General features: G+C 43.7%; 1 protein-coding gene across 4 annotated transcripts in view; it reads left to right on the forward strand.

Annotated features, from left to right (window-relative positions):
* Window positions 1–24,635, forward strand: part of LOC150089039 (homeobox protein cut-like 1) — a 537,440-nt gene extending 512,805 nt beyond the window's left edge. For 3 of the 4 annotated variants that reach the window (XM_090369790.1, XM_090369794.1, XM_090369792.1), the window contains 10 exons: window positions 1,684–1,854; window positions 4,300–4,374; window positions 4,942–5,048; window positions 5,246–5,415; window positions 7,286–7,942; window positions 12,224–13,284; window positions 13,721–13,988; window positions 17,241–17,641; window positions 17,763–17,943; window positions 21,304–24,635. In XM_090369790.1, coding sequence (XP_090225916.1) covers window positions 1,684–1,854; window positions 4,300–4,374; window positions 4,942–5,048; window positions 5,246–5,415; window positions 7,286–7,942; window positions 12,224–13,284; window positions 13,721–13,988; window positions 17,241–17,641; window positions 17,763–17,943; window positions 21,304–22,649 — 4,437 coding nt within the window. In that variant the 3' untranslated portion in view covers window positions 22,650–24,635. The remainder of the gene's footprint in view (window positions 1–1,683; window positions 1,855–4,299; window positions 4,375–4,941; window positions 5,049–5,245; window positions 5,416–7,285; window positions 7,943–12,223; window positions 13,285–13,720; window positions 13,989–17,240; window positions 17,642–17,762; window positions 17,944–21,303) is intronic. The other variant, XM_090369791.1, reaches the window with a different exon arrangement.
* Window positions 24,636–24,970: the final 335 nt, after the last annotated feature.

Raw genomic sequence — 24,970 nt, forward strand, 5'->3', positions numbered from 1 at the left:
CATAACTTCCATCGTTTCTAATCGACATTTGGGCTCTTAATCGGCGATGGAAGAGGAGGTAAGTCGGATAATATTATTATGAATGTAATTGTATACAGAGTGTCATAGTTTTCTTTCGGATCGAGTGGATATCCCTAATCTTTAGTTTTTTTCCTTCAACCCAAAATCCACCACGTGGACGGTTCGCACTATTAAATCATTAGCCAACCCCAGTAAACTTTGGAAATTCCTCGAACTAACATACATAAGCAACCCATGTGGGTTATATCGAGCAATCATATTTTCGGTCAATATAGTAGCCCAACAAGTCGCCACGTGCGAAGTTTCCCCCGACGAGAAGGCCATCTGGTGAAGCGTGGGAATAACAAGCTGAGGTTTCCTATTAGATTCCCTTAAACTGTAGCAGATGTCCCGTAGATCTGTAGCGCTCCCCTTCTGCTTCAGCAGCACAAACCCTAAGGGAAGGTCGCTTCTAACAGAGAACTCGCAGTTGTAATAGGACGATTTCCAGTCCTATTGTACAATCGGCTGACGATTCCCCCATCGTTTTCCACACACCACCACATCTCTGTGATTAATCGAGCGTCCACACATGTTTGACCTCCGCTGTGGCACCTCCGTCACCTGTATTTATGTCCAATTTCAGCACATTAGGAAGGCGAGGAGCGAGCCATTTTGGGACTGCAAACATTAATAATTACTGCTGGGTAAATAGTCTACTGATCCGCACGCGCCGTTAAGTATCTCTAAACAAATATTGCCACCGCATCGGCGAACCGTCTGCTGGCTGCACGTGCTCATTAACCGCACCTCATTAAGACATACGAGGCGTCTCATTTAGGACGAAGTGTTGCGCGTTTCGTATCAGGGTATAAATTTTCCTCCCTCCGCCTGGGTCCGCGAAGGGATGCTAGAATTTAGGGGGCCGTGCTCGCACCGTATTAAAGGACGCCTTTGTGTTTGCTCATGTAGGTGATTTTGAGTTACGAACTGGCCCACATCCCTCATCTTTTCACTTACAACAGACAATTTATGTGTTTGTCTGCGTTAGGCTTAGCTGGTGTAGCTATTGTGACCCGCAATAATAGCCTCTATCATTGCCAATCCACAGAGATTTACAAGCCCATAATTAGGAGGGTGGTTCGCGGTCTCTGTTGGCTTTCCCTAATGAGGGCACCGAAAAATCTGCTGCTTTGTTTGTTCAACATCTCCTTCGAATGGACACACTCACGTTCTGTTGACTGCTTGCCAGAAAACAAATTGGCGAGCAGAATAGTGACCTAACGAAGCTTCTTTTTTGGCAATGATAATTTCGTGGTCCAGCTCTTGAGCCCAGCATTGTATTTCTTTCGGGACCACGTAAGTGGCATTAAAGTAAGAGGCTGTAAGGGACTGAGTGAAAACTGAAAAGCTCCAAGAGTAAAACTTCCACTATAATTCGAGAACCCCTTATTCAAATAAAAATTCTAACAATTAACAAATGGTACTTCAAAACTACCCCCTAAGATTCACTAACAGGAAGGACATGGGGTTTGACTGCAGTTCAGAGCACCTTAGCAATCGCCAACTTTACATGGTAAGATTCACTGGGGAGCTGTTTAGCACTGAAGACATGTTTAAATATTAGAAGCCTTGGTACACTCTGCCTCCAATAAGTTATTTCTATCGATTTTTATCCTCCAGAGGGCAACACTAGCCGAGAAGGAAGTGAACCACTTGAAGGATCAGCTTTCCGCAGCCAAACACTCTCTCCAGCTCGCTGACCAGATTCAAAAAGCCCCGGACATGGAGCAAGCTGTGGATGTAGTAACCCGGTCTTCCCTGGAAGTAGAATTAGCAGCCAAAGAAAAAGAGGTGAGTGCCCACAGCTCTATTTTTACTCTCTCTCTCTCTCTCTCTGTATATATATTTCTTCTATTTATTTTCAACGTAACGTCATATATTGCTGCTCTCTTAGTAGCCGCCACTCTGTTTTCGCGATATCACCTGAAATGAAACCCTGTTAGTAGATTTGGTTCTTCATAAGAGGCTGGAGCACATAACTGTCTGGAGGGTACTGAACTTGGTGTCAGACTTCGTGTGGGTTGCCACGGATGCTTTCTTTTATGGCAACCATACTGCTGATTAAGCAGCATGGCTAGAAATTTCAGGTTTCCACATACAATCCACTGGTGCTGGCTACACCAAACCTTTTTTTAAGAAGGAGTTCGAGATTTTCATGTTCTTTTCCAGAATGAGCTGCAAGAACATGAAATATTCTACGTAGGTTACCGTTGAAAACGAGAGCACTTTTCAGGCTTGTCCTGGTACTTTTATGAGCTTCTTCGCACCTTGAGAGAGTTAATTCTGTTTCGATGGAGAGTTGCGTGGTTTTTCTCCTTCCAGCAAACAGGCCAATCGACCATGTGGACATATGTTGCGTCTTATGTCGGGCGGGACGTTAATTCAACTCCGCCAGGGTGCACTGCATTGAGACAAAATTCTGTGAAAGGCTAGGCGATCTCCTCAAGGATCGGTTCTTGAATCACTGTTTCTGATTTTTTTAAAGGTCAATAACGAACAAAGGGATAAAGGGTGCGATGTCAAAATTTGCAGACGACGAAAAGATTGGAAGAATCGTCAATGACCGAAGCCAAGTAGCGCTCCTCCAGGATGACTTGAGAACAGACTTCAAGAATGATCAGAAAAGTTGCAGCTGTCTTTTAATGCAGAAAAATGCAAGGTCTTACACTTCGTGAATAGCAACCCCAAAATAAATTGCACACTTGGTGGGTTTGAATTAAAAACAGCAGAGGAAGAGAGGGATCTGGGAATTACGATGCGGGCAGAAATGAAGTTTTCTGATCATTGTGAACAGGCCGCCAAGAAAAGCCTGTGGTATCCTATCAATGATTTATCGATCTTGTAGAGATAAGGTCATGATTCCACTGTATAAGGCAATTGTAAGACCGCGTTTGAAATCCTGTGCCCAAGTATGGAGACCTCACCTGAAGAAAGACTTTGTGAGTTTCTTAAAAGGGTCCAAAGACGGACAATTCGCAGGGTGAGATCGTCAAATGGGTGACCGTAAGAGGAAAGATTTCGATTATGTGGGCTGCAGAACTTGGCAACCAGGCACCTTCGAGAGGACCTAATTGAGGTTTATAAGCTCTGAGAGAGTTTAGTAAAGCGAATGAAGGCGGAATTTTCACTGTTCTAAAGAATTCCAGAACTAGGGATCATAAATTTACTCTTGTCCCTTTTCTGAATTGGAGATACATTCGCACATCTCCAATCTTCGGAGACTTCCCCTGAATCCAAGGATGCTCTCATATTTATGAGAGCATCCTTGCATTACAGGGGAAGAGGTTTAGACTAGATTGTAGGTTTTCTTTTATTCAACGAGTCGTTGATTGCTGGAACAGGTTACCTTCGCAGGTAATTGAGACTGACAGTTGAAGAAATTCAATGGTCAACTGGCTAGTTACCTATATGAGGAGGGTAGTGTATAATTTTTATTTATTTATCTAGTTTTGTTGTTTTTGTTCTTGCGTAACTGATTGTTTGCACTTACCTTCAGCACCTACTTGTACTTTTGATAGGGTAATATATATATAAGAATCCGTTTGAAATGAAACGGATTTGTGGAATCAAACAGTTAAGAGATGCGCAGAATAAACGACTGTACTCTTAGAACCATACTCCCTATAGTGCCACAGTGAGAATGCCCCGTCCAGGGTTGAAATGCTGGCAGTAGTTTGCGTGAAAGGTGAAAACCCATTGAGTATGTGCTTTTTGTTGCCCAAGTGCTATTTAAAACATGTAGTCTTCCAGTGGTGTAAGAAGTTCAAACTACGCTTAATGGCAACAGTATAAGTGTTGCAACACGTAGTCTATACTCCTGGTCTGTCTCTCTGTTTCTTCAGATCACCCTGAAGAATGTGGTCAAAGATGGCGGTCTTTACTCGGTCAATGGGATGAAGGAGAGGACCATACTTCGGTTTCACGAATAGCCAGCATAGCGACAGGGGTATGTCTTGTCTGATGACACACTGGAACCGATGTGTGATCTCATGATCTGCGGGTTCCTTCTTTTAACGAGATGCATCTCTGAACTGGTTATTCCAGAAGTCTGCTTCATTCGAGCGTATAAACATTTAAGATTGCGTAGCTATTGCTAAACTCCACATGATGGCCATGATTTTTGGATACAGAATATAATACTTTCTGTAAAACACCTACGAATGTAAAAATAATTAAAACCACTTCTGACCAGTATTATTTTCTCCGCAGTAGTAAATGGTGCATTCTTCTTTCCAGATCTCACAGTTAGTGGATGATATCCAGCGATTGCAGTCTACCTTAAACACACTGAAAGAGACAAGTGCCTCCAAAGTAAGTATCCTTTGAAGCTCCTTCTAATTAATGCAGTTTTTCTTTGTCCTCAGCCTACCAGTAAGACGGGGGAAGGCCTCCATAACCATATTGGAGGCCTTCCCCTCCCCCGAAAATACTTATTTTTCAGTGCAACTGTGAGCTAATCTGAGTGCACGAGGTCAGATTTACCAATAGCATGATCAGCAATTCAAATTTGGAGTGTGAGTCCAATTTTTTAAATTCAAACCTAACCGATTTAAGGTGCTTTTAAAGAAGACGCGGAAGCTGAAAAAATGGGGACGAGGGGTTAGGTAACTTATACACTGAATCACGAACAGGAAACTTTGAGATCGCATATTGCAACACAGCTTTTCTTACTTTGATGACTAATAGATGGAGCCTCTAACGAAGACGAAGACAAGTTGCATGAAACCTTGCAATTGACCAAGCTGATCTGAAATTATCATTTTTTCTCTCATTCAATAAACCTTCCCACAATTTTGTTTAGTTCACCTTTTTTGTTGTTGTTGATAATGAGTATTGTGTAGAATTTTAGTGAGATTGAATGGCTGTTTCTTCTTCCAGATTGCTCAACTAGAAGAGTTAGTTACCGAAAAAGAAAAAATGATCGAAGAGTTGGGGGAAAAGTTGACGAAGCAGCAGGACTACGAGGAGATCAAGAAGGAGTTAGTGTAAGTCTTCGTCGTTTCATGCTGTAAATATATCTTTTGGATCGTTCTGCTAGAATAAGTACGGAGTGACTTGCTGTGAGAGTAGCTGTTTGTTTTCCACTCAATTTTGATACGTTATTTATAGAAGGTGGTGCCCCTTTACCCCATTCCAATCTCCAAGCCCCGAATAAAACCTCTGAATCTTCTCTTTCTTTCAGAATCCTTAAATCAACGGAGTTCGGGGGTTCCAAATCTTGGGAAGGTGGTGCTAACGACGAATCCCGAGTAGAAGGGCCCCCTAAGTCCCTTGAAGTTCTCCTCCTGGAAAAAAACAAAGCCCTTCAATCGGAGAATACATCAGTAAAACTCGTCAAAGCCGAACTTGCAGGTATGTTTGTTTAATATTTAAAATGTCGGCAGCGCGATGCAAATTTCGCTTTTATATCCTGGTGGGCCTTGAAACGCTTAGGGATAAATTGATGCCATTATGGAGATGCCTCTGGGGAAGGGATGTTCCTCAAACAGAAACAGCAAAAGTGGATGGTCGTTTTAAATATTAAGATCGTCCAGTAGAAAATCTTGTGGATGTTTAATTTTTAGTTAGTGGTTGATTGGATTGCCACTAACTATCCAATCATCTTCTTCGATCCATCCATTTTTGTTGGAGCTGTTGGAACAGTTTTACTAATTGATATTTTTGAGTAATATATGATAGAGTTTTGTATATCTGCCATTAAAGTTCTTAGTGCAAATTCACCGAAATTTAATCAATATATACAGTGGTTGTCGCAAAAATTATGGAAAACTTGTGAATTATCCGTTTCTTTATTCAGAGATTGCGCAGTGAACTTAATTCTTGAAGAATTCAGTTGATTTGATTGCACAACTAACCTGTATACCAGTAATCTTGCAATCTGCCATTTTTTGTAGAAGTTAGAAAGTGCGCTATGGCAAGAGCAGGGTGGGTTCTTCCTGTTGTTTTTTTAACTGGGCGAATTAATTGTATTGTTATATAGTAGCGTATTGTTGTAGTGCTGGCTCAAATATTGTTTTATAGCGCGCGTATATAGTACTCCAGGGAGCGAGTTCATTGCTATTAGCCCCCGGACAAGCATTTTTATATATATTTTTTGCTTTAATCTGTGTAAAGTTCCTTCACTGTTCGAAACTGCTCGATTTATGTTTTAAAATCCTACATGGCTTTTTTTTTTAAGCGGGTGCAGAACTGTAATTTTCCACTAAACTATAACACCCGCCATCCTATGAGTGAGCTTTGCCGCGCTATTGGTTAATAATCAATTAATTCTTCTTGCCTTTTAGTTGCTGTGATGGTGCATGACACTATGAGGAATGCATTTAGCTTATCCCTTTAAAATCAGCTAAAACTTGCATGTGTTGCTCGCACGTATATACTGCTTGTGTCCTCTTTTTTTACCCTCACCCATTCACGATGTAGGGGGCTAGCAGAAAGGTGTGCAAACGCTGCCCCTTGGATTCTGGTAGACACCAATAATAATCCACCTTTCGTTCTTTAGTGTTCCTTGTATGGCCAACGTGGCGAGATCATCGCAGCTGCAAGAAGCAGTTAGTGGCGCTGCCTAACGAGCAGATTTTTTTTTTTTTTTTTATTTACTTCATCTAAGGCGTCCTGATCCGTGCACGTGACTTACATTCACAACATCCTGTACTAAAATGGTTGGCAAATTTAATTAATAAAATGCTCTCTTTCCCCCCAGTCCTTCCCGCCATCTTCGTTTCCCTGCTATATCTTCAAGATGATTGCTACTGCTATAACCACTTTACCATCTTATCTAATGTTTTCTGACTTCCATGTCACCCCCACCCTTTTTTTTGTATTTTTCCTTCAGTCTTTCCCACTGAGCATGGCTTTTCTGCTGTAACAATATAGTCTAAAAAATATCTGTCTCTTCTACTACCTTTTAACAATCAGCAAGTTATTTTGTCTATCAGAAAGCTTTCTCTTTGTTGTTTCTAAATCTTCTAGTTTTCGATACATCTGTTTAGTATCTTCTCTCTCTCTCTGTTGTGTTTACTTACTTTACTTTTCTCTCTGTTCTTCTGCGAACCGCTTCCATCTACTTGATCTTTCTCTGCATGCATCCCGCTCGCGAACCTTCAATTCCTTTTCCTTCCGACACTGTTGCTCGTCCAAGTGGGCCATGTAAGGTTGTTGTATTTAATGCCGGTGGTCACCTGTAAAAGTTCTAAAGCCGTGGCGTTTCTGCACCTTTTTGCAGGGCCTTCCCCACCTCAAACTTTTCCGGCTGGCCTGCAGAACGTCGACACTTTCGGATCGATCCTTGGGGAGGAGATTGTGTCCACGTACACCAAAGCCGTGTGTCAAGACGACGAAGGCAGTTGCCCCACCTCCCCCCAAAACCCCGAGGATCTTAGGCCCTCCTCACCGGAAACATCTGCAACCGCCTCTTCCACCACGACTACTTCTTCCTCCTCTTCTTCCATCAAACCCGAACCAACACCAACTGCCGTGCCTGTGTCCGCCATCGTCGCCACATCCAGCCCATCCAGTGCCGTCGCCGTCGCCGTCATACCCACCACGACCACTACCTCTCCGATCAGGCAGGAAAGTGCATCTCTCGAGAAGCTGCAGGAATTCCTCCGACACAACATCGACAGGTATGCCAACGAAACCCTCAACACTTTGAACATCTCCCGCTGCGTCCGAGAACTGCTGAGCGTCCACAACATCGGCCAGCGTCTGTTCGCCAAGTTCGTCCTGGGATTGTCTCAAGGCACGGTCAGCGAGCTGCTGTCGAAGCCCAAGCCATGGGACAAGCTAACAGAGAAAGGCAGGGACTCATACAGAAAGATGCATGCTTGGGCATCTGACGAACACTGTATCTACATGCTGAAAGCCCTGGTTCCCCGGAGAGGTAAGTACTCTTTTATTTATATTGTTTCTTAATAACAAGTGTATTTCTTTAGATCAGTGGTTCCCAACCTTTCTCATCCCATTTAGCCGTAGGGTAAATCAACCTCAGCATATGCACATCCTCCACAAATGTCCAGACACATGTCAGCCTTACATTTATGTCACTACCACTCATTTGAATAGCATGTTGATCTCCCATTGACCGCTGTGGCACATTCCACTCTCATTGGTAAGCTTTCTGCCAATGAACGATACCTTTGGCCTGTATAGTCCTCTATTCTGCCTACAGAACAGTGACCATTTGAGCTATCGATGTGAGACCTTTTGATCTGGCCCTCTCCCGACTTTCCAGTTAATCCCAGAGGACTCAAAGGGACTTGTACCAGCCATTCCAGCTTTTGTACATTCATCTCCACGAAGAATTCTTGAAGAGCATTGACGGTAATGCATGGAGTATTATCCTGTTGAAACAATTAATGGCTTTTGTTTCACCCTGTAAAGTGGAACTGCTGATTATGGTTGGTGATGTTTGGCTTATACGCTGCCCCTTCCCATGAAAACCTGCTGTGGAGTTCTGTACGTAGCGTGTTCGTACAGACCTCCATTGATACCCTTAAACTCCTGCTTAGTGTTTTGCAAGATACTGCCCTTCCAAGTATCTTTGCGTTGCTAGACGGTGATTTGTGATTCTGATCCACCATTTAATAATGACATCACTGGTCATCATTAAATAAGGTATAAGGTATGTTAGTGTCTAACGGCTCCTGGGATTTCTCCCATCTCCGCGGGTGTACATTGTATCGGGGCCAGAGATTTGAAGTGTGTGGGGGTCATGTGCTGTATATTGTGTTGTGCCCTTTGTTCCTCCGGTCATCATTAAATAGTCGACTTTGGATGTAAGCTCTCGATACTTTCATGAACCGCCTAGCCAACAGTGTGACATCCAAGGATAACACCCTTAAGTCAGCGCGGATCTGCGACATGATTGGAACATCCAACTTGTGTGGTTTCTACTCCTTCCTCATATATCTGTATTCACTTGTATACTGGAAAGGCTAATAGACTCTGAAAACAGGAGTGTCCGGATATTTTTGGAGGGTAGCATATACGTACAAAGAGGAGCAGATGTGATACCCACTAACTCAGACTAAGTAAAATGGTTGTTATGCTGCAATATCAACAGAAAAATCATGGATGGCCGATATGCATTATCCTCAGAAAATGCGAAATTACCCATCGGTTGGGAACCACTGTCCTTAGGTTGAGAACTCTACACCCTTTTAAAGAGTCTACTGTACTCTTCACATTCTTGGAAAGTGTTTCCCGTGCACCACACAGGACATTCTCTAAAGGGGCGTTTTCTGATCCCCCATGAAATCTACTTCTCCCCCCTCTTATTATGGAAAGAAGAAAGGGGATATTCCTTTCTCAGCGCATGTTTATCCTCCCTGCTTACTTTTGTCTAGGACACTTGGCGTTATTAGTGCCGTTTTGTTTGTTCTTTCTGTTTTCACCACTAGATGTCGCTGTGCCTGTTCATGTGCGCGTGGAAAACCGACACAAGTTGACAGTGCTAAGACTACTTTAAGCGATTTCTTTTTCGATTAATTCAGAACGGTTCTCATGTCGCTCTTCCTTCCCAATCCTTTTTGTAATATTACTTTCCCAGTTCCGCATCCTTTCATCTTGCTCAACAGTTGTTTATCCTCAAGCTGGCGCAGCATCTCCATTCACTTTGTTAAATTATGTACTCTGCATATTCTTTATTTGTCAGCTCGATGACTTCATGTTTGCCTCGTGCTCCTTGCATCTCCAAGTGTCTACTCTCTTCTACTACTCCTAAGAATGCACTTGTTGAGCTCCTTCGAGACAGCAATGCCACAACTCACGTGTGTGAACAATATATTCTATTAGACAAACTTTGATGGTTATGAGTCCGGTCTGGACTTGTCCTGCTCATGGACGCTACGTTTTGTGTTTCCATTGTGACCTGTCCCAACTTTAATATCCTGTTATATTAACGCTGTATGAATTTCTAATTTCGAGATTTTTCTGTCCTTGTTCTGAAAATTTCTAAACTTGTTGAAGTATTAAAAGAATGTCCCATTTTGTTTCTGAAACCAATTCAACTTTCCGTATTGGAGTTAAAATTTCCAATATAAAACCAAGACCAGCTTAAATTGAATCCATTTGAAACTTTCCAAGGATGCGGTAATAGACCAACAGTAGCTGTTTCTTTTAAAGTTAATACCATACCATACCATCCCGAACCAAGAACCGAATACAGTCACCCATCATAGCTTCATTCCACTTTCTCTGGTAACTCTTCTCCTTTGAACACAGTATCCTGGTAGAATCTCTTCCATGGTAGAATCTCTTTCCATCTCTTCCAATCCTTACTAACATTTCCCAGATTTTCTCCGAAAAAAATTCAAACGAAAATTCAAATTATGAACTTGATTGATAATCTGCGTCCTATTTTTTCGTAATTTTCAATCAACTTATTTCAATGAACTTGCTAACTAGTTGTAAACCAAGAAAACCACTCGCTACAAGGCCAAACGAAAACTAAGCATTTTACTCATCATCAGTAATTTTGTCTTCCATTTCTTGCGAAGTCAATGTCTGCTTAACTTGGGGACCAATGAAAGTTTCACCTTTCACTTTTGCATCACATTGGGAATGGTAGATAGTATATGCTTGAACGTGTCACCTGGAGGATCCAATGCTATAACACATTGTTCGACCAATTTCAGCTTGATATGGACTGGTGGTAGCAAGATTGTTTCTTGGAACCAAGGGATTGTTTATTACAATGTGTGCACTAGGCTACAACTCAATTCTGGACCAAATACCACTTTTAGGTGCAACAGTATCAAAAGCTTTCCTATAATCCGAGTATATGATATCGAGTCTTTATGGGTAGCACAGTAGGACTAATCACCATCTCCCCCACACTGGTTGTAAAGATCCAAGCTCGAATCTCATCAATGACATGAAGAACTTTTATGGGTCTTTTTCACAACGTGGGTGAGTTAGTCGGTCTCGGACAAAGGTAACATAGTTTTTTGATCCTAGAAAATGGTTTTTCGTCCAGCAAACAGCAAATCGATTATGTATGACATATAAAAATGAGCAAAGTAATGAAAAAATATATTATTTATGATCTTTCAGCTATTTCTAAAAGATTGGCTGCTAGCATGACAAAAAAACTAAAAAAATTAGGTGGTGCAATTTTTTTTGAGAACCACTCTGTAAGAAAGAGTTGAAAGAAACATTTTTTGTTATATACTGTACATGTTTTTAAAATAATATTATTAACATTTATTTTCTGTATTACCATGAATAATGCAAATACTGACTCCTGTAGAGCCAAAAGGAGAAATATTTAATGTTTAATCAATGAGTTTGTCACTCTCTTAGATCCAGGACATTTCTCGATTTTTTGTCAGTATATTAGAGATGCCACAAGGGAAAAAAATATTCCCAATATCCTTACTCCTCTTCAGAGAAGTAAGGATTCATCAGATATTAAGAATAAGCTCCAAAGAGCTCCATGGGCTGACATAGTAGCCCATGGAGCTCTTTCAATAAATTTAAGGAGGTGCTGGCTAAATACTCCAAAAAATTCGGGGAAATTATATTGGTTATGCTCAATATTTATTTTTTTGCTGATGATACCACCTTATAATCATGAGGAAGGAAGGGAGAATTTTTCCCCCTTTCAATTACCATTGAAAACACTTAACCCAACAGAATGATGTGTCAGTGTATTGACTGTGACGCTTTCCCAGCCAAGTCTGTGGCCTGTAAAAATCAGAAGATTGGGTGCTGATGTCTGTTGATCAGAAAACACCAACATCAAACAAGAGGAACATGCCCATCCTCGTTAGCAGTGGCAGTTTTCTTTGACTGTTTGTGCCTCCCACTACGGGGCGCTTGGTAGACTTCGATAATGGAGAGAATTTCTACCATTTTGGCTAAAATCGTACAAATGAGTTGAAATTATCTCCAATTCTCATATAAAGGCAATAAAGATACGAAAAGTTTGTTATCTCGATGAAACTTCAATCAAATGGCTGCGGTAGCCACGAGAAAAAGGTGAGGGTGGCGCCCTCTTATGAGCATTTCCGTAAAAAGAATGACTTTTGATTTCTAGTTCGGCTGCAGTCGTGTCAGTGGGGAAGCGTGCACTGTCCGTTTAGAAATAGTTTTGCTGATTCTGCATTGGGTTCGTTTTCTTCTCTCTTTCTTAGTTGCTGTTCTTTTTTGTTCTTTACAGGGAAGGACGCGGGGATTTCGCCTTTCAAGCAGGACGACTTGGTGGCCGAGGAGCGGATCGCCCAAATCCTCAACGAAGCTCAAATGATTATGTTGGGGTGCAAGGACAAGAGTCCCCTGCACAACGGGGGCATCGCATCTTCCAGAGACACCCCGGAGGATCTTCGAGCGGACCCTGGAGGGGTCGATGGAGGGGGAGGAGGAGACGGGGGAGGTAATTCCATTGGGACAGCGTTGAGGACAGCAAACCACATATCGCCCACATCTTCCTCCTCCTCCTCCACAAACGGAACTAACAGTCGCCGCTCGCGCAAATACGAAAATGACGACATCCCTCAGGAAATGGTGGCCCGCATCTACCAGGAGGAACTGGCCAAGTTGATCGGGCAGCGAGTGGAGGAGGGCTTTCGACAGCCGCGTGATCAGTACGAGAGAACTCAGGAGGAGATCCGACAGGCTCTCACCATCTACCACCAGGAACTTTCCCGTCTGTCGCAGCTGGTGCCTCCTACCTCCACCTCGGGGGTCACCACCACTTTCGGCCCCTTCCCCACAACCACAGCGTCCATGGTCAACGGAACCACTTTCGCCGCCTTGCCACTCGGGGCCAGCCCGGGTTCAGCACCAACCGGCAACCAGGACGTTCCCGTAGACGCAACAGTGCGACCCCGGTCCGACTCGAAGTCGACTTGCTGCACATCCGAACCGGATCATCTCCGCCACCACGGTAGTGCCTTCTCTCTGGTTCGGCCCAAGACAGAACCCAACTCCCTCAAGTCCTCGCCCGCCTACATGCACAATTCTCCGTCGTCGGCACCAGCGTCTCTTCTGCCTCTGGCGGCCGACGCGGTTCCAGCGAGTGGAGGCAACGTGGAGGACCTGACCACATCCGCATCTCCGCTTCAGAGAATGCAGTCAATCACCAACTCTCTCCTCTCTCAGACGGCTGTCCCATCACTTCCCGCACCACCTCAGAGGCCCGCCAAAGCAGTGTTGCCACCAATCACCCAGCAGCAGTTTGACCTCTACAACAACCTGAACACCGAAGACATTGTTAAGAAGGTAAGCCAACCCCTGTTGTTTTTAGCGAGGTCTTATCTTCTTTTGTGATTGTTTTCAGTTATAACTATAGTTATTCTCCTTCTCCTAGTGTCCTAACCAGTGTTCTACCTTGTTGGTGATGATGAGTCTTAAAATGCGTGGGTGGGGGGGGGGGGGGGCTGCCTGATTTTGCGCCCTAACCTGAAAAAGAATCTTTCCACTGAATGTATGTTTTCGTATTCTATTCTCATCACCACCACGAAGTGGAGCATTTTAGATTTTTTTGTGGGCCAATCAATCAGTTGCCATAGTAACAGACATTTTCTTATTTGGTTGGACACTCTTAACTTCTCGTTGAATCCATCTTAACTTAATGAAGAGATGCGAGTTTTAATTGCTGAGTATGTTGTTAATGCCCCTTCTAAAAGCACACCTCTTGTTTCCTCTCCTCCCCCAGGTGAAGGAGCAGCTGAGTCAGTATTCCATCAGCCAGAGGTTGTTCGGAGAAAGCGTCCTGGGGTTGTCGCAGGGTTCAGTGTCGGATCTTCTGGCTCGTCCGAAGCCGTGGCACATGCTGACCCAGAAAGGTCGTGAGCCGTTCATCCGCATGAAGATATTTCTCGAGGATGACAACGCCGTCCACAAGTTGGTGGCGTCCCAGTACAAGATCGCTCCGGAGAAGTTGATGAGGACTGGTGGCTTCGGTGGACCAGTAAATCCTGCAGGTAAGCCAAGCTTCGTGTCGTGGGGTCGATCGCATTACACTCGACTGTCTTTGTTCACCATTGTTGTCGGTCATTAAAAGCCGCGTTCGGACCATTGTTGCCTTTCCAACTAATTAGTTTCGGCTGCTGGCGAGGAGTGTTGCCCTAATTGTTTGTCATATCTCGCCATTGTGTGGCGCACAAGTCGGATGGCGAAGTGTAAAACTCGGTTTGAGGGATGGTCGTCGAAGCGTATAATTAACTGCGTAATATTGTTTCCTAATTACTATTGTTTCGCATTGTTCTCCGAAGAAACGGCCCTTATTATCGTTAAAGGGCCCGTGCGAGTAGATTTAAAATTTCTGCGTCTTTCGATACTCACTCGCCGATTTTGCTCTTCTTTTGGCCGGGGTCACTTTGTGCGCATGCGCTAATTGCCGATGGTCATTTGGAGCCCATTGTCGTCGAGGTGACCGGCGCGCATTAGTCGAGCGCCGGTCGTGCGGCGGTATTGTTTTAATTGCGATTGTCGTGGCACATTAAGAACGCGCTAAAATGCCACAAGCGTTCGTTGTTGCCTGATTACCTTCGCCTGGTAGCATCTGATAAAACAAATGCTCATCGCGGCAGAGCGTATTATTTTTGGTTGAGCGATTCAAAATAAAACAATTTACATATAGACAGGTAGCCGGCCCTGGCTGCGCATTTGCCTACATTATGCAATATCAATACGACCGAACCCGAGCGAGGAATATTGAAAAGCAGTTTCTGTAATTTTAAAACATTACGCATGCTGTTTAGTGTCTTAAAGGATATAATGCCTATCAAAAATTTGTTATCTGTGCATTCCGAAAAAATTTGAATTTCAATTTTTCAGCGGGGAGGACGCTGCCTGGTGTGAATGTGGTACATTTCAGCCACTTGATTCGTTTGAATTTTTATAAGAACATGCTTATCAAACGCGCAAGATAACGCTAAGACGCCCACCCGGCCAGAATACCATTATTTTATAAGTTAAGCTTTTTCTTTTCTTTTTTATTATTTTTTAGCTTCTCCCCCCCACCCCCAAATAGTGCACTCAGGCAACGCTACTTCACCGAATTATACCGTCTCTGATATTAGCTCGCAGTCCGGCCATCAGTGCATTTTTCAGCTTCCGTACAATCAAGAGAGAAGCTGTTGTCGTAAAATTATATAAAATGGCTTTTCTAATCCTGGAGCGCCTTTAGGATTGTGCCAGCTTACCTCGCACTTAGTCGACTTGGATTTGACCCCTACCGATCAGGGGCTGTTATTATTCAAAACAGCTACGTCTGTTAAGTTTAAATATAGAAACATTTATATATTTCTATGTGTATTTTAAAGTAATTTTCCCCTATTGGCATGGGATGGGGTTTGTTGGTGTTCAGCATTCCTTTGCGTGGAACTCTAATAAGTGGAGTCAGTTTTAAAATTTAGCCAATGTTCCATTCTATAAAAATACAGTGGGATATCGATTGGCTAAATTTTAAAACTGGCTCCAATGTTTGGAGTTCCACGCAAAGGAATGCTGAGCACCAACAAACCCTTTACCGTGCAATTAATAAATTTTGAGGGAATTAGCGGACTGGTGCAAGATCTTATCTTAATTGCCATCATCTGAATCTTCTGTGGATTTCTACTCCTCAACGTACCCTCTCTTGAACTTTGCGTACCCACACATTAAATGCTTCTTGCCAGCCATTTTTCGAAGAACTGTAAACTGCTTCCGTTGTGGCCCTGAGAGCATCGATGTGTCGGACGCGAAAAGCTTGCCTTTCAGAACTTTCTTCAGACGTGGAAACAGGAAGAAATCACACGGGCTAAATGCAATGAATAAGGGGTATGTGGCAGAACCTCAGCACCTGTGGCAGTGTTTACTGCCTACACTATATTAGCCGTATGGGGCGGGGCATAGTCTTGATGGAGAACCACTTCACACCGGAATAGAGTTGCACGCAAAGGAATTCTGAACACCAACAAACCCTTTCCCATGCCACTAATAAATTACAGCAGAAGCTTCAAATATGGCTTCCGCAATCTCAAAAACAATCGATTAATCAATTTTGATTATTTCGATTATACTCATATCATTAACAATTCATTCGATTTTTATTGTACCAGGCGTTCCCTGCCAAATTATGGCATCCCGAAATACTGTACATACAATATAACAAATACAATTTACACTATCGTGCAGAAAATGAGGTACAGCCATTTAAAAGTATGCAAAAATGTCTGAAGTTCATCCGTTCACTCTCACACAGATAAGAACTGCAGTCCAGGACTGAACAGCACCCAATACCACAAGACGTTGACACGAACAGCACTAGTCCAGACGATAACAACTCCCAGCACCACAAAGAGATATTGAGAAAAACAGCACAAAGATCTGCCCAATCCAGCAAGCACCCAACCTGCAAGGAGATATTGAGACGAACAACAAAAGGAGCTGCCCAATCCAGATAATAGCAACACCCAGCACCACAAGTAGATGCTTAGATGATGATAACTTTCCTCTGTCCTCCAGATGTCAAGGGTGAAATTATTTTAGGATAAGCAACCCACTGTTAATCGGAACGGTACTGCACGTCCTGTGCGTACCCTGATCCTTATTTCTGATAGCTAGAGTCCAACTGATACTTATTCCGCCATTGACCTCCAACGTTGTTCTTAACGTAATCAGAACTGTGTCCATCTAGCCTAACTATCCTGGGTCTGCTCCAATTACAAAAGTGCAGTTCTTCTTCGAAAACCTTCAAGGCTTCAATCAAACGATTGAAACGACAAAAAAAAAGTTTCCTTCGTTGCAAGAAGTATGCCTCACATCCTAATCTTTAGCAATGACCGAAGATTAGGCACCTAACCCACTAATTCTTCTCTGAGGTCTTGATACTCTTGACAATTCATTCGATTATTTCACTCGAATGATATAACCGAATTATATCATCAGTACCTCGAGCAGGCCCTCTAGTTGCCTGTCCACACGCCATTATTTGGGTTGATTCCAACTTTGTGGAGAGAATTTAAACTTTGAATTTTCCAACCAAATTTTGAATCTTAATTTCTGTTTTCAGTAAATCTAAGGAGCCCTAACGTAAGGCCCTTTTGATGGACCTTAATCGATCCGCGGATTAGAAATCGTAAACAAGATTCGTTATTTACCACTAGATTCATCCTAAGGTATCTCAAGTGTTTTTAATAAAATGCACCTTTATTAAGATGGCCCGAAACTAAATGTTCCATTTGTTACAGGTACCAGTAAAGTGACGACACGCACACCTCCCGAATCCAACAGCCAGCTAGTCCCCAGACCACCCACTGAAGGACGCCAGCCCACCCCTAACAGCACTCTGTACTCCCCCCAGACCAATCCGCCTCCTCGGTCTACCTCAGCAACGCCGGAAGGAGTTCCCATTCCACTGACAGTGAACAGTCCGAACCCCGCGAACAGCACTCCCCCTGGTGGCACCAACGGACGTAAAAGTCATCATCATCATCATCATCACAGTCCTCGATCTTCCCTCAGCTACGCCCAGCCTTCCGTGTACGAGATGGCAGCGCTGACCACGGACCTCGACACGCAGAGCATCACCTCAAAGATCAAGGAAACCCTCATGGCCCACAATATCGGACAGAAGGTGGGTGTCCCATTGGTAGGTGGCGCTGCACCCAGCACTCTTATTACATTCTGAGTTCAATAAGACCGATGCTTGCGATTACCTATTTCTTACTGTCTTTTTTTTTCTTTTTTTTTTTTTTTTTTCTTTTACGCAGATATTTGGAGAGGTCGTGCTGGGACTCTCTCAAGGATCCGTCAGTGAACTGCTCTCGAAGCCCAAACCTTGGCATATGCTTAGCATCAAGGGAAGGGAACCCTTCATTAGGATGCAGATGTGGCTAAACGACCCCCGCAACGTTGAGAAGCTACAGACCATCAAAAACGAACGGCGTGAAGGTACGTGGCTCCATCTAGTGTCCACGTGCATCTCTAACTGTAACATTTTCATTGTTTCTTGTGTTGTCTTGCTTTGAAAGAGGAAAGAGTAAACAAATTGTATTTTTGGAAGAATTTCTGTCTGTCCGCATGTAACAATTCGGCTCCCAGTCAACACAAGATTTCAATGAAAATTTAAATGTGGGTCTTTTAGACCCACATTTTTATGTCTCTTTTATTGTTTCGTTATCAAATGTGATTTAAAAAATTCATTACTTTTCAAACAGCCCTATTGTAATAATAATAATAATAAAAAAAAAGAAACAGGCAAACTTTTTTACCCACCTAATAATTTAAAAGAATGGCTCCTGAAGGAGTTATGGCGAAGGAGTTTCTGTATTTAGAAAATAAAATAAATAAATAATTTTTTTTTTAAGATAGACATTCACAAATATTTCCACCCGAGTTTATAATAATCATACCTCCTTAATAAATGCTAAATCCTGAATTCCTAAATGTCTTGCTTCCGTTCCTCATTTCCTGAATTTTAACAAGGACGCGAAGTTCTATATGCGGACCTCTGAGAGAGGGCGCTTAACAGAGTAATTTCCTACCGATCCTGATGTAAGAGATAAGAATATAGGATGCTTTAGCTCTCCTGTTGATCCTGTTATGAGTACGAAACATGTAGTCCAGAGCTCCACTATTACGCCTGATATAAGTGTAGGAGAAATAACCAGATAGAGAATACTCTGGCAGCTCTCCTGTTGATCCTGGTAAGAGCATAGCAGGTATGAAAGAGATGTACGCAGTTTTGGGGTGGGGGAATATCCTATAGATCCTGATATGAGTCCAGAAGATAAGAAACAAATATGTAGGATAACAAGGACGGGAAGTGCACTGTAAAGTTCTCATATGAGTACAGGAGAAAAAAAATTTCTCCTTGGCTCTCCTGTTTATTATAGGAGATGGACCTCCGAGAGAGTGCGCTTAACAGAGTAAAATCTTACCGATTCTGATGTTGGATTTGAGAGATAAGAGTGTAGGATGAGTTAGCTCTCCTGTTGATCCTGTTATGAAAAACAGATGTAGTTCAGAGTTCTCCTCTTAGGTCTAATTTAAGTGCAGGAGAAATAACCAGATACAGAATACTCTGGCAGCTCTGCTTTTGATCCTGGTAAGAGCATAACAGGTATGATAGAGGCGTACGCAGCTTTGGGTGATATCCTACAGATCCTGATATGAATCCAAGAGATAAGTAACAGATATAGGATACTCTAGAACTCTCATGCACTCGAGTTCTCATATGAGTACAGGAGAAAAAAAGAGAAAAATTCTCCTTGGATCTCCTGTCGATTATTATAGAAGTGCAAGAGATGGAACTTCGAAAGAGGCCCTTAACAGAGTAAAATCCTACCAATCCTGATGTTGCATGTGAGAAATAAGAATGTAGGATGAGTTAACTCTCCTGTTATGAGTATGAAACAGATGTATTCCACAGCTCTCCTCTTATACCTGATATAAGTGCAGGAGAAATAGCCACTCTGGCGGCTCTCCTGTTGATCCTGATAAGAGCATAGCAGGTATGGAAGAGACCTACGCAGATTTCTGGGGGGGGGGATATCCTATAGATCCTCATGCAAGTCCAAGAGATAAGTAACAAATGTATAGGATACTCTAGAACTCTCATGAACTCTAGAGTTCTCATGCGAGTGCAGGAGGGAAAAAAAAGGAAAAATTCTCCTGTTGATTATTATAGAAGTGCAGGAAATGGACCTCCGAGAGAGGGCGCTTAACAGAGTAAAATCCTACTGATCCTGATGTTGGGTGTAAGAGATAAGAATATAGGATGCTTCAGCTCTCCTGTTGATCTTGTTATGAGCACGAAACAGATGCAGTCCAGCGCTCTCCTGTTACGCCTTATATAAGTGCAGGAGAAATAAAAAGATAGACAATACTCTGGTGGCTCTCCTGTTGATCCTGATAAGAGCATAGCAGGTATGAAAGAGACATACGCAGCTTTGGCAGAGAGAGAAGATATCCTACAAATACTGATATATGAGTTCAAGAGATAAGTAACAAATATATAGGATACTGTAGGACTCTCATGCACTCTAGAGTTCTCATATGAGTACAGGAGAGGGGAAAAAAAGAAAAATTTTCCTTCCTTGGCTCTCCTGTTGATTATTATAGAAGTGCAGGATGGACCTCCGAGAGAGGGCGCTTAACAGAATAAAATCCTACCGATGCTGATATTGGTGTTGGAGATAAGAATATAGGATGCTTTAGCTCTCCTGCTAATCCTGTTATGAGCACGAAACAGATGTAGTCCAGATCTCTCCTCTTAGGCCTGATATTAGAAGTGCAGGAGAAATAAGCAGATAGCGGATATTCTGGAGGCTCTCCTGCCGATCTGATAAGAGCGTACGCAGCTTTCGGGGTGGGATATCCTATTGATCCTGATATTGTCAAAGTGATAAGTAAGAGAAAAATTCTCCTTGACTGTCCATTTGATTATTATAGGAGTGCAGGAGATGAAAATATTGAACTTTAGCTCTTTCTATTATGGAATTAGAAACGGGCATTGGATACTGTGGTGGGGGAAGGCTCCTCCTACGACTACAGATTTAGGAATTCCACAGTTCTCCTACTGATCATAAGCTAAATGCTTCGGTATTCGACAACAGGGTATAGAAGGATCTTTAGAACCTTGCACAACTTTAAAGTTACAAAGTTACATCAGGAAATATGGGTAAGACGCTAAGAAAACAATATCTTGCAGCAAATATATTTTTATAACATAACTTTCTATAAGTTTATTTGTTCTTCTATTGTCCTAAAGACAAAGTCCGTCTTACTGTACTTTTGCCATTTTTATCCGAAATAATTCCTGTAAGACATAACTACAAATTCTTACTGGAATTATCGTCCAGAGCATTAGCATCTTATGACACAACTGTCGCCACATCCCCGGGAGATGTGGTGCCTCAAAACGAAGGGTTTTAATTTTCGATTGTGGGTGGGGGAGGTTTGTTTTTTAGATTTTTCAAATGATTGGAACGTGCCCCTGCTGGTATCCTGACGTTTGGAATTTTGTTTGAAAATCGGAATGATGCGTGCACGTAAGTTATGTGGGTTCGTGTTGCTCAGGGGTGTGTTCTATAAATTATGTTAATGTGGCGTGCATCGTGTTTTAAAGTCTCGGGGCGAACGGCGCATAACGTCAGCATTTTAAGGTGATTAATGATGTCATAAGTTATGCTAATGCGTTGTGGCCACTTTTCTTATTTTGTGGCGTGTGCAACGCCGATGTTTTTTTCTTATGTTAGCACTCGATGGCCCCCTGTGGGTTCTGATCACTTCCTCTTTTGCTCTTTTCAGCAAACAAGCGCCGACGGAACACGGGAGACCCGCTGGATACCCCGAGAAGTCAGATGGAGAATCACATGTACCAGTTCAACTTCGCCCCTCCCTCGCCCTACCCACCGGCCAAGAAACCGAGGGTGCTGTTTTCCGAGGAGCAGAAGGAAGCCCTCCGACTGGCCTTCAGTCTCGACCCGTATCCGAGCACGGCGACCATCGAGTTCCTGGCCACCGAGCTGAACCTCTCCGTGAGAACCATCACCAACTGGTTCCACAACCACAGGATGCGGATGAAGCAGCACAACTCGCCGACCCGGAACGACGACCAGAAGCCCAGTGAACCTGCGCCGGGCGGGGGCAGCACGGGCAGTTGCCCCAGCGGTGGCCTGCTGCTCTCGGTGAGGGAAGGCCTCACCTTTGACCCGGTTCAGTATCGCATCCTCCTCAATCAGCGTCTCGCCGAGCGGTGCCGAGAGAAGGGAAATCCATCGAGCTACTCCGGCAGCATGTACGGGGGAATGGGGTACGTGTACTCCCCTTACAGGAACTGTTCTCCCCTCTCGGTTTCGGGAGACGACATGGGCACTTTGGACTTGAGCATGTCTAGTCAGTATCACTCACGAGGTGGCAGCACTGGTGTGTCGAAGGCAGACACGGCGGGCAGCAGCAGCACGGACGAAAGGTCGAACAGCGAGGTCAACGAGGACTCTAACCTGTCGTTGTCGCTCTCTCAGGACCAGGTGATCACCGAAGGCAGCGACCGCGAGTCCGTCGACGAGCAGCGGCAAGTGTTCTCCCCTCACGCGCAGCGGCAGTTCCAGGAGCAGCTACGACCCAGTGGGGGAGGCAGCGGCAGCAGCAATCGCCGGAAGCCCGCGATGCCCCAATGGGTCGACCCAGGACTCGAACTCTCGCATGACAGCGACGTGCAGAGCGAGGACGACGACGACGAGGAGGACGACGACGACCTGGTGGACGTGGACAGGTCAGCCGGCGACTCGGAACAGATCATCAACGGCGTGTGTGTGCGGCAGACGGAGGACTTTGACCTGCTGCTGGCGCAGAGGGAAGAAACTGTGCACGTGGAACCCGCGCCAGCACCGGACGATGATGTCATCGCTTCTTCTGCGGCCACGGAGGCCGACAAAAACAACGCGCCCGACGACGGGGACACGGACGTTGAGAAAGCCCCCGAGGACACGGCCGAAGAGGACAGCGATGTGGCGAATGGGGGCGACAAAAGGAGGAAGAGGGGGATGGACAGTGAGCCCGAGGACACGTGGGAAGACGCCGAGTCCAGGAAAAAGAACATCGAGAAGCTGCAGCGGAGGATCGAGAAGGAAGACGAGGACTGGGAGTTCTGAGGGTGTTTCGCATTGCGGGGTCCCGGTGGATGAGTGGCCTTATGACTCGACTGAGGCTGCCCGAGAGCAAAGTGTGATATCACGCGCTTTTTCCGTTCTTGTCTGACCCCTTTCTCTCCCCCACGTCTCTGTCAGCCTCGGAGAAACACCCGACCAACCAATCGCAAAGAGCACGAGCTTATAACTCAACCTTCCTCCTTTTCGAGCCTCTCGACCAGCCGGACGGTTGAAGGTTACGTAGATCGGAGCAGAGAGCACAATAGGCCAACACGCCTCGTGTTGACGTAGCAAACCCACCTTTTTTGTACATTTCGTTCACGGCGCGCGCGTGCGCCAGCGAGTCAGCGAGCGCCTGTGTGTGTGCGTGAGTGTACGAGTGCGTGCGTGCCTGCCTGCCTGCCTGCGGATCCGCGCGCGCCTGTCTCGTAACGCTTTTAAAACATCTTCCGAACCTTTTTCACTAGCATTTTTTTCTTCCACTTTGGGAAGGATGTTTTTCCTGTAAATAATAAGAATTGCTTCGTTATTTTGTTGTTTCCTAGGCTAGTAGGAACGAAGATCAAAACTTTCACTCAGTTCCCTTTCGTTTCGTTGGCCCCTTATTTAGTCCCCCTTAGAGACTCGAGCAAGAAGCCAGTGACTCATCCAGTATTAGTAATGTTATTCAGTCTACACACAGCGACAAAGCATTCTATACACGTTGTCTGTTTATCCGAAAATGCCCACTTTTTGGACACCATTTCCAGCTTTTTTCTTGTTAATTATTGTGTGCGTGCGCGTGTGTGCGTGTGTGTGTGCGTGTGCGTGCGTGTGTGTGTGTTTCGGGTCCTTACAACCTTTGACACGTATATATAATATACATACATACATAAATAAATATATATATATTATAAATAATGAGATGCCTTCTTTAACGGCCACCAGATGGCACTTTCGGGCATACCTTAGATTTCGGGGATTTGGAAGAAGGAAAAAAAAAAGTAGTGCGCGTCTGTTTTATTTTTGTGCCTCTCTTTATGTGTATTCTGTGCGTCTGTGTGGGGTGAGTGCATTCCGTGTGCGTGTGTACATGCTGTTCGGGCATTCTAGTCTAGTTTGTTTTCCCGTGTGCCGCTCTGTTTTCTTATTGCTGTCCCCCCACCCCCCCCTCATGAAATCTCTTTCGTGTAGCTTAAACGGCAAAGCCCCACATTAATGTGCGCTAAACTTTCGAAGGAGTGTTAGTGCTGCCATCTAGTAACAACTTATGACACTACAACCAAAACTAATGATAAATATTCCTGGCACAGCAAATTGACAGGTTATAACCTGTCAATTTGCTGTCTCATATGTCCCTAGAACCAGAAGAGACAAAAATAAAGATCCATTCGTACTCATTAATGAATTAACCTTAACCTTAGCCCTACCATCAAAGTAGCACACGAATTTCTCACTAGAAATTTGGCTTTCCATCCATCCTTCAAAACAGACAAACCGAACTTTAGAGCATACGCATTTTACACACCGACGCATCCTATCGGAGTTGCCTTAAATAATCACAAAAACAACTCCGTCCATTAAAATTCAAAATTTAGTATTAGTGTGCTGAATGAATACAAAGGCCCTTCATGAAATGGCAGTCCCAAACTGGCACAACCCGAAAGCAAACCTCCACAGTTAGGAACTACTGACCCCTCGTTAAATAACACACTTCTGCTTCATAAGGCCCCAACTGCGATGCACGAATCCAGTAGATATTCAATTTTCTCAACTACTCAGTGATGCGGACTGTGTGTATTGACTTTAGGATATTTTTACAGCATTTTTAAAAATATTATGACACAAATAAATCCAACTGCCTTAAAGCAACCTTATGCTTAACCAGAAATATGAAAATGAAACTGAAATTTGTGGAATATATTTTTAAAAAAAAATCACCTCTTTCCATTAGGGAACAGTTTGTGGACCCAGAGGGTTCTAGAGTTATTTCTGCCTCTCTCTAAAAAAATTAAAAATAATAATAAAAAAAAATCATGAAAAGTAGAAGCGACGAGAAACAGAATTCTTAAATAAAAATGATTTCCCAACTTTTAACTACTTAGTGTAGAAAAATATTTAACACATAGCTGCCCACATATACTGCCATAGTTATTTTTTAACAATGAAAGAAGATCATGGATCGTGAGAGCTTAAAATCGCAAAACAGAAGGATATAGTATACTCTGTGACTTGCAGATGGCGCCACAATGCACTACAGAAAAGACTGGGCAGATTTTTCAATTCGGTATGGGCTAGGCCGCTAGAGTGACCACATTTAAAAAGTAATAATTATTAAAATAATA

This window comes from Mastigoproctus giganteus, chromosome 3 (genome assembly GCF_048544385.1).
Source record: "Mastigoproctus giganteus isolate SK-2022 chromosome 3, ASM4854438v1, whole genome shotgun sequence".
NCBI lineage: Eukaryota > Metazoa > Arthropoda > Arachnida > Uropygi > Thelyphonidae > Mastigoproctus > Mastigoproctus giganteus.